Raw genomic sequence first — 12,742 nt, forward strand, 5'->3', positions numbered from 1 at the left:
ATGTGTTAGTTGGTTGGATGCACTTCAAGCTGCTTCCACATGAGGCAACTTCTCTCAATCATTCCAATAATACACAGTTGGATGTGTTAGTTTGGTTGGATGCACTTCAAGCTGCTTCTACATGGAGTTGTGGGAACTACTTTTTCTGGCGGATGGTTTTTTCAATAAATCTTCGATTAATGTGTGTTTATTGTATAGAAATAAGGTTGGATGAATCTGGCAGTTGTATAAAAGCTTTACACCACGTGCAGTCGTGATTTGTGACCAATAAACCATGCCTAGGGGGGTCTAACGACCCTCGGCTGCGCCTCGGGCCTAACAACCACCCCTAGGCATGGTTTATTGGTCACAAACCACTCCTGCGTGTGATGTAATGCTTAATTATACAACGGCATGCAAATTTCTCTATTCTGATTGGCTGAAACAGTCCATTTACACGTATGTATCCTTCATAATCCACGCTCCTGGTCCCAGGACCCGCCCACCACCGAATCACATCACTCCGCCGGATCACTCCGTCGGAAAAAACAAGATGGCGGACAATAATCTTTAACAAATGGATATGTTGATAGCGTCATAACGACTAAATATAAAGCGATTCTGTCAAGGGGAACGTGTTAGTATTTTAAACAATGTTGGATGATGTAATTGATGGGTCTTGACTCAATCTAGAACAAAAGAAAAATCGCGGATTGATTGATAGATTAATTGATTGATTTAAATTTCTTCCTTCCTACTTTCCGACTGCAGCGTTCTCTCTCACACTGTCCGACGCTGGCGGATTGATTGATAGATTAATTGATTGATTTAAATTTCTTCCTTCCTACTTTCTTGCAGCGTTCTCTCTCACACTGTCCGACGCTGGCGTACCCACAAACACACACACACACATACACACACACACACACACACACACACACACACACACACACACATACACACACGCACACACACACTGTGACACACACACACACACACGCACACACACACACACACACTCCTGTCTGCAACAGCGGGGGAGTCAGACTGAGAGAGAAGCAGCGCTGTTTTAAGTGAGCATGGTCTATTGAATTGATTGATTGATTGATTGCTAATTTTATTACTGTACCCCTGGTTTCCAACTGGTTAAGTTTAGGCTAAAAGAAATAAATAAAAAAATAGGGCGAAGAAAACGTTTTTTTCCTATAGGGCAAAGAAAACGTTTTAATAAATTTTCAATCAATCATTCCAATAATACACAGTTGGATGTGTTAGTTGGTTGGATGCACTTCAAGCTGCTTCCACATGAGGCAACTTCTCTCAATCATTCCAATAATACACAGTTGGATGTGTTAGTTTGGTTGGATGCACTTCAAGCTGCTTCCACATGGAGTTGTGGGAACTACTTTTTCTGGCGGATGGTTTTTTCAATAAATCTTCGATTAATGTGTGTTTATTGTATAGAAATAAGGTTGGATGAATCTGGCAGTTGTATAAAAGCTTTACACCACGTGCAGTCGTGATTTGTGACCAATAAACCATGCCTAGGGGGGTCTAACGACCCTCGGCTGCGCCTCGGGCCTAACAACCACCCCTAGGCATGGTTTATTGGTCACAAACCACTCCTGCGTGTGATGTAATGCTTAAATATATGGTTCCACCCAGAGTGTGTGAGTGACTCTCAGCAGTGTTGTGTGTTTCAGGGGAAGTGAATAGGCAGGATGGACCTGGTTAAGACTGCAGTGTTCCTTCTCAACCTTCTCTGTGTGGCACAGGCCTTCTCCCATCACCACACGTACATGGACAACATCCTCCCTGCTCGCTCAGGTACGCCGTGTAGCTGGTGTGTGGATGTGTGTGTGTGTGTGTGTGTGTGTGTGTGTGTGCGTGTGTGTGTGTGTGTGGATGTTTGTGTGTTCAAACTAGGCATAACAAAAAATATTGTTTGTTTCCGGTTGCCGACCGACCCTGCCGATTTAGGTGCGACCCAATATATTTTATGAGTTTTAAAAAAAATATATAATTTTTTTTTAAGAATAAAGTTTCATAGAAATCTTAGTCAAACCTTTAGTATTATGGATATTAAACATGCTGGCAGAGTACATGCATCCATGTTGTTGTGAACATTTTAATTAAATAAAGAAATCCCCTATCCATAGTCGCCGTGGGAAAGAAAAGAATAAAATAAAAAAATTAAATTAAATAAATTCCCTACCTACCCATGCCTGACAACCAACCCTGACAACCAACAGGAAACAAACAATATTTTTTTTTATGCCCTATGCATGCATGTAAGCATACTGTATAGTGCAGACATGTGTGCGTGTGTGTGTGCGTGTGTGTGTGTGTGTGTGTGTGTGTGTGTGTGTGTGTGTGTGTGTGTGTGTGTGTGTGTGTGTGTGTGTGTGTGTGTGTGTGTGTGTGTGTGTGTGTGTGTGTGTGTGTGTGTGTGTGTGTGTGTGTGTGTGCGTGTGTGTGTGTGTGTGTGCCTGTGTGAGAGAGTGGATGTAGGTGGATGTGTTTGTACTACGCATAGTCAAGACCCTGACTGAAGACCGGTAGACTGAGTAGTAAACCTGATGGTTGATGATGAGTACTAAACCTTAACTGTTGGCTAATGATGAATGAATGAATGAATTAATGAATGAATGAATGAATGAATGAATGAATGAATGAATGAATGAATGAATGAATGAATGAATGAATGAATTTATTCCGGTCTTCTTTTACAAAGCATAGTAGTAGAACATTAAAAAAAACACAGGAAAAAAAAAATGACCGAAAAGGTGTAGGCTGAAGCCAAGGCTTATAATTGCCTACCCTTTTTACATTACATTATTTACACACAAAAGAAATATATAATTCAGTACATAATTTAGCAAAGGTTACAAAAGTGTCATAGTTTTATGTACAAAACGTATATACGTTTTTTTTATTTTATATATATTTATTTTTTTATTTTTATTCCCCCCCCCCCCCCCCCCCCCTTTGTCACTATTTTTTTATACAGTTATGTTATAGATCAAATATAATTAGGATAATAATAAGGTCTTATATGTATTACCTTATATTTGAGTAATTTCTTAAATGTATGTAGTGAATACACATTTTTACTACTTATAATGAGTACTAAACCTTAAGTGTTGGCTGTTGATTAGTACTAAACTTTAACCTCGTCAGTGCATTTGCCCTTGTTTGGCGGCATCCCCCTGTTTTAGTGTCTCTGAACCAATACATCGGTTGAAAGCTAAGATGGCCGCTGTTTGATTGACACCCTACTTGGTCTATTACGTGCTTCCAATTTCGGGTTATAAGACCAAACAGCCAACAAGCGTCAGTTTGGAAAAAATGACCGCCTCCTGGTGCCCGGACCAATCACCTCTGACGATGAAAATTATTGACTGTTTTTGTAGCCAATGAAATTCTGGAAACGACGATATCTCACATGAGGGATATTGGCCAATGGCCATTTTGGATAAACATACCTATACATACCATTAGAAAAACAACACTGTGGTATTGTTATCAACTTTGGACCTGTACTAGATAGGACTTCAGGCTATGGCCCCATTGTGTTTTCCAGCTAATACCTCTCAGCTGGAACCTGTAAGAGGCATCTGTTTGCAAAATAATTCAGACGTAAGTATATATAAAAAAAAAAAAAACTCTGTAACTCTATTACATTAGCACCCAGATTCTTCCTGTTGTGGAATAAAAGTCAGAATGTTTCCTTTCAAAAGAGGCCAGACTCATGCATGTGCTATAAATGGTTCAAGAATAGTTTTCAAATGACTTTGGGTATGCAATCGACAGGCGTTTTATGCAAAATTAGCAGAAGTGTTGGCATGGTCTTTGCTCAGAGCATACAGATTGACCTTGAGTGCCCATATCCTATTGAACAGGTATGTGCAAATATTACAAGATTTCTATATGGTCTACCAATAAATTGTAACGAAAACATTAGGGCTGACCTTCGAATTTTTTTTGGCAATCGAAGCTTCGGGGCCGAGCTTCGATTTTAATTCGAAGCTTCGAATTAAAAAAATGTTTAATATTTTTTTTTATATATAATTTTTTTATATATAATTTTCTTTTTTAATCTTATGTTGTGGGACTTGTACAGCACTTTGGTAAACTTTGTTGTTTTTAAATGTGCTCTATAAATAAAGTGGATTGGATTAATGAATTAAGTAGCCCCTTTCGTGACTGTGACGCAGCCAACACAGTGTGATTTAATTCAAGGTGGATCGCTGGTGTCGTTTGAACAACTTCAGATTTCATGGGAACTACCAATCCCCCAAATCAAGAATGTTTAAGATGAATGAAGTAAGATTTTGATTATTTGAAATATGGCCTGTGTAGACTAAACTATGCACAGAATTATGTCAGTCTACAAGGTCCGGATTCTACATGGTCCGGCAATGTAGACCTTGTAGACTCCACTACAGACCAATTATCAGTGAATGTTCATGCATTTTTAAGAAAGGCTACTTCCACAAAAAAACAAAGAACTCACCAAAACATCTCAGTAGCACCTTATCTAAATGTTCTATTTCATATATGGAGATTCATATTTATTTATGTATTGCATGCATTTCTACATTTTATTTCCTATTTTGTTTATTCATCCCAGTATCTTTCTTTCTTATGTGTGGAATTCTACAAGGCATTTACATTCACATTTACATTTAGTCATTTAGCTGACGCTTTTATCCAAAGCGACTTACAAGTTCTGTACGACAGGTCATCAGGAAGGATACAACTCTATCAGCTGAGTAACAATATTCATCAAAGTGTTGCGTGTTACAGTGTAGGTTAGTTTATTAGGACAAGTGCATGACAGTAAGGTTAGTTAGGGTTAGATTTTTTTTATTTTATTTTTAAATTTTTATTTCAGATAATGATTGAAGAAGTGCGTCTTTAGTCGACGGCGAAAGATTGGATGGGATTTGGGCTGTCCTAACTGGGGTGGGTAGTTCATTCCACCATTGTGGGGCAACGACTGAGAATAGGCGTGTAGGTGGTGTATATGTGTTTGAGGATGATATCCTTCAAACAGGCAATAGTGATGATATAATTTGGGCAGTGCTACTACTTTCCTCCAGTGTATTTGTCCCCCAGCCCCACCCAATGGCCCCATGCACACACACACACACACACACACACACACACACACACACACACACACACACACACAGAAGTAAAAATAAAAATAAAATAAAAAATGTGAAAAAAAAATTTGAAAAAAGATTTATTATTTTTTTTTCTTTTTTTCTTTTTACACTTCGATTTTTTTTTAATGTTCGAAGCTTGTGCCATCGAACGAAGCTTCGAAGCTTCGAAGTATTTAAGACAGCCCTAGAAAACATACGATTCTTACAAGGAATCTGCCAATTCTTAGAGAACCTGCCATGGTTGGGCAACAATCAGTAATCTAATAATAGTATTAAAAACGCATCTGAAGGTAAAACTATATGTTTCTAATCCTTATGGCACATGTCTTGTGTCTGTGTGTCTGTCTGCTTGTGTGTGTCTGTGTGTCTGTCTGTGTGTGTCTGTCTGTCTGTCTGTCTGTCTGTCTGTCTGTCTGTCTGTCTGTCTGTCTGTCTGTCTGTCTGTCTGTCTGTCTGTCTGTCTGTCTGTCTGTCTGTCTGTCTGTCTGTCTGTCTGTCTGGGTATGTGTGTGCCTGTCTGCCTGCCTGCATATGTGTGTGTGTGTGTGTGTGTGTGTGTGTGTGTGTGTGTGTGTGTGTGTGTGTGTGTGTGTGTGTGTGTGTGTGTGTGTGTGTGTGTGTGTGTGTGTGTGTGTGTGTGTGTGTGTGTCTGTGTGTGTGTCTCTCTATCTGTCCGTCTGTCCGTCTGTGTGCATGTCTCTCTGTCTGTATGTGTGTATGTGTCTGTCTGTGTGTCTCTCTGTCTGTCTGTCTCTCTGTATGTCTGTCTGTCTGTGTGTATATGTCTGTCTGTCTGTGTGTCTATGTGTGTGTGTGTGTGTCTGTCTGTGTGTGTGTGTGTCTGTCTGTGTGTGTATATGTGTGTGCCCATCTGTCTGTCTGTCTGTCTGTCTGTCTGTCTGTCTGTCTGTCTGTCTGTCTGTCTGTCTGTCTGTCTGTCTGTCTGTCTGTCTGTCTGTCTGTCTGTCTGTCTGTCTGTCTGTCTCTCTGTCTCTGTCTGTCTCTCTGTGTCTGTGGCTGTCTGTGTGTCTGTCTGTCTGTCTGTCTGTCTGTCTCTCTCTCTCTCTGAAAGGCTCCAAAGCCAAGGACGCTTACGGGCTCGACACTGATTTCCTCAAAACATACTCTGATGCACTCATTAAACCCATCACTCTACTAGTGAATCAATCAATCACCTCCAGGGAAGTTCCATCATCCTGGAAGATGGCCACGGTGACCCCTATCTTTAAATCTGGCAACAAGGCACTGGTGACCAATTATAGGCCCATCAGTATACTTCCTGTCATATCCAAAGTTGCAGAGAAGTGGGTGTCGAATCTCATGACTAAACATCTCGACTTGGGCCCCACCCCACTTAACCCAATGCAGTTTGGATTCCGTGCCCTTCACTCAACAGAGTCAGCCAACTGTCTGTTTGTTGAAAAGGTCAAGAGTGCACTAGATAGCAACAAGTATGTTGGTGCTGTCTTCTTAGACCTTAGCAAGGCTTTCGACTGTGTCAACCATAATATCCTCCTAACCAAACTAACTCACTTCAATTTCTCAGCTGCTACAATAGAATGGTTTAGATCCTACTTATCAAACCGAAAACAATGTGTCACGGTCAATGGCGCCAAGTCCCCATATCTAGACAACCCTGTAGGGGTCCCTCAGGGATCAATCCTTGGGCCCCTGCTATTCTCCCTGTATATCAATGACCTGCCAAATGTGTGTCCCGAACTCAATGTACAGATGTATGCTGATGACGCAGTCATCTACACACAGGGCAAGGACATAAAGTTGATTACATCTAGGCTCACATGCGCACTAGACAAGGTACAATACTGGCTAAACAGCACCTGTCTCCTACTTAATGCGAAAAAGACTGTGTGCATGTTCTTTAGCAAGCGTCCAGAAACCATCAAGCGGTCCAATGTGTTCCTGAGGAAGGAGGGAAGGAAGGAAGGAAGAACTAGAACTTGTTTCCCACTTCAAATTCCTTGGGGTCATCTTGGACTCAAACCTGACCTTTAAGAAACGCATAAAGAAAGTGAGGAACACCATCAACTTCAACATTTCCAACTTCAAACAAATACGGCCCTCCCTAACACTTGAAGAGAACAACTTTACAACAGAGCATTGAAGGATTATGACAGGAAACAGTACTCATACCACCACTGTAAAATCCTGGATAAGCATCAAATTTTAAATTTTGAAAACCTCAAACGTTATATAAAAGTTCCTGCTTTGTATATAAATGCCTGCACAGATTAGCCCCTCCCCCTCTCAAGGAGTTTATCCACGAGAAAAGGAACACTGGATTAGCCACTAGGTCAAACACCAGAAGGGATTGTGAGGTCCATTTTAGAAAGACCGCCTTCAGCAAAAATGTTCTATCGATAAAGGGAAGTGGAACATGGAACAGCCTTCCGGTCCCCTTAACACTTTGAATGCCACTCACGGCTTTTCTCGGGTTTACCCCCCGCGGGTTGAATGCCCATCACGAGAATACTCGTTTAAAAAAATAATTATTATTATTAGCGATCTGAAATCATATTGCATCAAGCGAGCCTACTGTTGGAGATCCAGTCACCCCAGGCGCTCAGATGTGAAAAAAGCGCCCCCTATCGTCTCCCAGATGGTAAATCACCCTTTTGGATTGGACTCAATGAAAGTGAATGGGAGAAAGGATTTCTGACTCCACATTTTACCTCTCACTGATGTAACCGGGGTCTACAAGAGTTCATTCTGGAGCCTTGGTGCCACGGCGAATATGTGTTTTACTGTATACACAATGGATCAATCAAATGAGCGATTTTTTTCAAATGGCGATCGGAAATTGGAATAAACCATTTGGATACCATCTGATCTCAGGTAAGGAATCTATGTTATCAGTCTTAGGATAATCAGACTTGTTTTCACGGATATATAATCGTTTCCCCTATATGTGATATGGCTGTTTTGACTGTAAAAGCCATCAGGAAATAAGAGCAGCGATTATCAGTGCGCGGCACGAGCGTGCGTGCGCACACATATCGATTATCTAGCGTTTATTTGAAAATTATTCATAAATAGGCAGACAAATGACAACGTTCTAGAATATTCCAGTAAAAGACGATTATCATAGAATGTGTTGTTTTTTCCACGAAAACGAGTGATTTTCAAAATGCTATCAAACTGAAATGAAGCGATAAAAAAACAATCTGCTTTGACAATGTTGACTGGAAAATGAGTCTTTGATAAGCGACGGGCAGATTAGACACATAGCCATAATTTAAAACATAGATTAGGCAATATTAACGTTAACATTGGAGTGGATTTCGGCATTCAAGGGGGTAAAAAGGAAAACACGGCTGGCTCTCAAAGTGTTACGGGAATGTACCACCCTGTCCACCTTTAGGGGCCAACTCAGGAAATGGCTGTTAGACAGCCAAATATGCACTCATTAGGGATGTTAGCAGGGGTGCAGTCGTAATATGGGCAGAGGCCAAACGGTATCCTATTATTATGCAAAGTCTAGGCACTTATCACCTAGACTTTGCATAATAATAGGATGCGCGCACTTCGAAGCCCAAACGCCGTTTGGATGTTAGTGATGTTGTACTGACTGAATGTCATGTTAGTGTGGTCATGTCAGTGATGTCAGTTTTTATGAATGAACGTTGTATGATCCGTTTTGTGTTTGTTTTATGTTAGGACTACGGGTGGAAATTAGCCCTGTGCTATTCCCGGCATATTTACATCCTTATCATGCTGTGATGTTATGCATACACTCATGTAAATGATGTTCATTAATTTGCATTGTCCTTAATAAACAAATCTTAATCTCTCTGTCTGTCTCTCTGTGTCTGTCTGTCTGTCTGTCTGTCTGTCTATCTGTCTGTCTGTCTGTATGTCTGTCTCTCTGTCTGTCTGTCTCTCTCTCTCTCTCTGTCTGTCTCTCTGTGTCTGTGTCTGTCTGTCTGTCTGTCTGTCTGTGTGTGTCTGTCTCTCTGTGTGTGTATGTATGTGTATGTATGTGTATGTATGTGTCTGTGTGTGTATGTGTCTGTGTGTCTGTCTGTCTGTCTGTCTGTCTGTCTGTCTGTCTGTCTGTCTGTCTGTCTGTCTGTCTGTCTGTCTGTCTGTCTGTCTGTCTGTCTGTCTGTCTGTCTGTCTGTGTGTGTGTCTGTCCTCCAGCCCTCAGGTTGCTGACTGAGCCGTTGAGGTTTGACCCCTGCTGTCTCGTGGCTCCTCCCCCTCCACCTCCTCTCTACCCCCCTCCCACCCTGCTCTGGAAGAGAGGAGACCCTGTAGGTGTTCACACACACACGCGCGCGCACACACACACACACACACACACACACACACACACATGCACGTACACACACATGCACGTACACACACATGCACATACACACACATAAATATGTATCGTAGTTTGCTAATCACAAATTGATGTTAATCACATTTCTTGTCTGTCTCTCAATGTCCTTTATTCACAGATTCATCAGATATTGTATTCAAACGGACCCTGTTAATGATGAAAATCAAATATTAAAGGATCACTTCTCTATTTTGGACCTTAGGCCCTATTCATGGTGTGTGTGTACCATGTACCTGACACATAGAGACCATCATGTCACTGATCGGTCCAGTATTGAGCTAGCTGCAATAATGGGCTACAATTAGGGATGTCCGATATTATCGGCCGATATTGGCGTAAAAATGTGATATCGGAAAATATCGGTATCGGGTAAAAAAAAGACATTCGTTTTTATTTTATTTTTACATTTATTTAACCTTTATTTACCCAGGCAAGCAAGTAAGAACAAATTATTATTTTATTTATTGTCAAAGTATGCATCATTTTGTGTTAATTACACGACAAGAGATATGTAATGTTAATTACCTGAAATTATTCCGTTTTTTGGGGGGGGAAACCCTGCATATATTGGTATCGGTTGATATCGGTATCGGAAATTAAGAGTTGGACAATATCTGTATATCGGTATCGGTAAAAAAGCCAATATCGAGCATCCCTAGCTACAATAGCAGTCAACGGGCAATTGAAAATCCTTTGCAAAAACAACAACGATAAAAGTGCTTTTTCTGAGACGGGAAGCTCAAGTTCAAGTTTCAAGTTCAAGTTTGGGCGGCTGGGTGGCGTAGTGGAGATTGCGCTCGTCACCAACGCAAGAGACTAAGGTCTCGAATCGGGGTGTCAGCATTGCCTCCGGCTTGGGCCGGCCGTCATACTGGCTCAATTGGCAGAGCCAGCGGGTGGAAGTCGATGGGTGGTAATCTGGACGTTGTGGACAGCGACTCCTACAGGTCGGTTGGGGGACGCCTGCACAGCAGAGACAGGAAATAGCGGGGGTAGTATGAGCCTCCCACACATTACACCTCACCAATGAGAGTCCGCGCTGGGAGGTGAAAAGATGTGACAGGCTGCCTCCATATGTATCGGAGGGGACACGTGATGCAAGGCTTCTATCCTTCCCACAACCGACCAGTGGGGGGCATATGCGAGCAACGTTCAAGACAGGGGAGGGGAGAATTGGAAACACGAAATTGGGATAAGGGAAAAAAAATTGAAAAATAAGGAGAAAAAGTTGACAAAAAAAAGTTTCAAGTTTCTTTATTATTTATCACAATAAAATACAGATATGTTACGATGAAATGCTTGTTTCTGTATGAGCCCCTGAGAGTTGTGCTCAGGGTGTATTCTTACTGGTCTCAGTTTGCTCTCCTATGAAATGTATCACAATGTACGTGCTTTGCGGCCCATCTCTACAACTCGCTAGAGTGCGGAGGTTTACAGTGCGTCGTGCGGTCGGCAAAATTCTTCTGTTTCAAATGGAACCGTTGTTTCAACATTCGGACTGCGATACATTTCACAGTAGAGCGTCCTGAGACTGTAACCCAGTGAGAGCCCGCAGGGAAACTGTAGCTTAGCTCAATACCGGACCGACCAGTTACACACCACCAATAGGGCCTAAGGTCCAAAATAGAGAAGTTATCCTTCAAGTCAGATTTTTCACCAATACATTTTTCCAACATGTGCAGTACACAGTACACACCGTATATAGTTTCAAGTTTCAAGTTTCTTTATTAGTTGTCATACAAAAATACAGAAGACTTTTATATGAAATGCTTTTTTCCGTTTTTGCTCCTGAGAGTGTGCTAGATAAAAATAAAAATAGATAAAGTATAAAATAGAAAGTCAAAAGTATGTAAACAAAGTGTAAACAAAAGTGTTCATCAATATACATACCATATACAATATAGAATACAGAGTAGGAAAAAAAAGTTACTGAGTTTCAATACAATACAGTATACAGTACAATGTAGAAATGGGAAATATAGATTTATATATATTTATATATTATGCACACATGTGGTGCGTGTTCTGAAGCTGAGATTCTTACTGTGTGGCGCATGTTCTGAAGGTCGGGGCTGAGACTCTGAAGGTCGGGGCTGAGACTCTGAAGGTCGGGGCTGAGACTCTGAAGGTCGGTGCTGGCCTGTTGGAGCCCAGTGTCGTAGTAGAAGATAAAGAGGTGGTACCAACAGACTGCTCACCTGGACCTCCTGGTCCCGCTGGATCCCCCGGAACACAGGTAATAACCCCTGTACTGTCAATCAATCAATCATTCAATCAAGCTTTATTTATATAGCGATCCCCATTTCATACAGGATTGCAAAACAATGCACTTTACGAATATCAAAAGAAGGTATTTAACGAAAAAAAAGAAAGAAAGAATATGCGATAATACTAAATGATAATACAAATATTAAAGGGGCTATGTATTATAAATGTCATTTTTCAGTCTCTAGCATTGTATTATAGTAATAGGAGTTCGTATCAATGTGTTTTAGGGTCTAAATACCATATTGGCGGATTGCTCAGATTCAGCCCAGCCCCTTTCGTCCTCCAGTAAATCAGGTCATTTTGATTTGAAGGCCTGAGTCACGTCATTCGGGCTCTGGGTAGCGCACAGTGATGCGATTGGCTCTGTGGTTGGAGCTAATGCCCGCCCTCATTCTACCTAGAATAGAGAGGTACCTACTACCTAGAAACAGGAGTGCAGTCACTTGCATATCTTCCACGATGAGCAAACCCCGCAGAACATGTTCTGTTCCTGGCTGTAAAGCTACTAATACGTCTTTGCACGCTTTTCCCGTGGATGCCGAACTTCGCCAGCAATGGACCAAGTTCGTTTTTGGGGACCCTCCTAGTTCTGTCGCAACGTCTCATACTCGGGTTTGTACTGCACATTTTTCCACCAAAGACGTTGTCAATCAAGGTCTTTTTGATGCTGGGGTGGCATCCTGGATGGTGCTAAACAAAGGAGTTGTACCTCAATACAAACACAACTAGTCAGAGGTAAACAAGGTAACGTTACTTATAGCAAGCTATCGAAGCAAGCTGGCTGGTCAAGTAAGTACTAACGTTACTCGCTCTTTTCGGCAAGCCATTATACTAACGTTACATACATACAAGATAAACTTACCAATGTGGGTCGCTCTCTGGATCCCAAACATAATGTACAGCCATGTTGTATTAGTTAGTAAAATCGGTATATGTTTTGTGTCGAAATAAAAACCTGAAACCTGAGACCTTCACC

The 12,742-nt window shown here is 41.4% G+C and overlaps 1 protein-coding gene across 1 annotated transcript in view; it reads left to right on the forward strand.

Moving 5' to 3' along the window:
• Nucleotides 1-1,680: 1,680 nt before the first annotated feature.
• The window catches only part of LOC311226609 (uncharacterized protein), a gene marked incomplete at its 3' end in the record, with an annotated part of 103,509 nt that continues 92,447 nt past the window's right edge, over nt 1,681-12,742 (forward strand). Inside the window, exons 1-3 of the mRNA XM_084312028.1 lie at nt 1,681-1,806; nt 9,312-9,424; nt 11,564-11,734. Of these exons, the coding sequence (XP_084168154.1) occupies nt 1,701-1,806; nt 9,312-9,424; nt 11,564-11,734 (390 nt within the window). The 5' untranslated portion in view covers nt 1,681-1,700. The remainder of the gene's footprint in view (nt 1,807-9,311; nt 9,425-11,563; nt 11,735-12,742) is intronic.

Source organism: Notolepis coatsorum (assembly GCF_963971535.1).
Source record: "Notolepis coatsorum genome assembly, chromosome: 4".
Taxonomy (NCBI): domain Eukaryota; kingdom Metazoa; phylum Chordata; class Actinopteri; order Aulopiformes; family Paralepididae; genus Notolepis; species Notolepis coatsorum.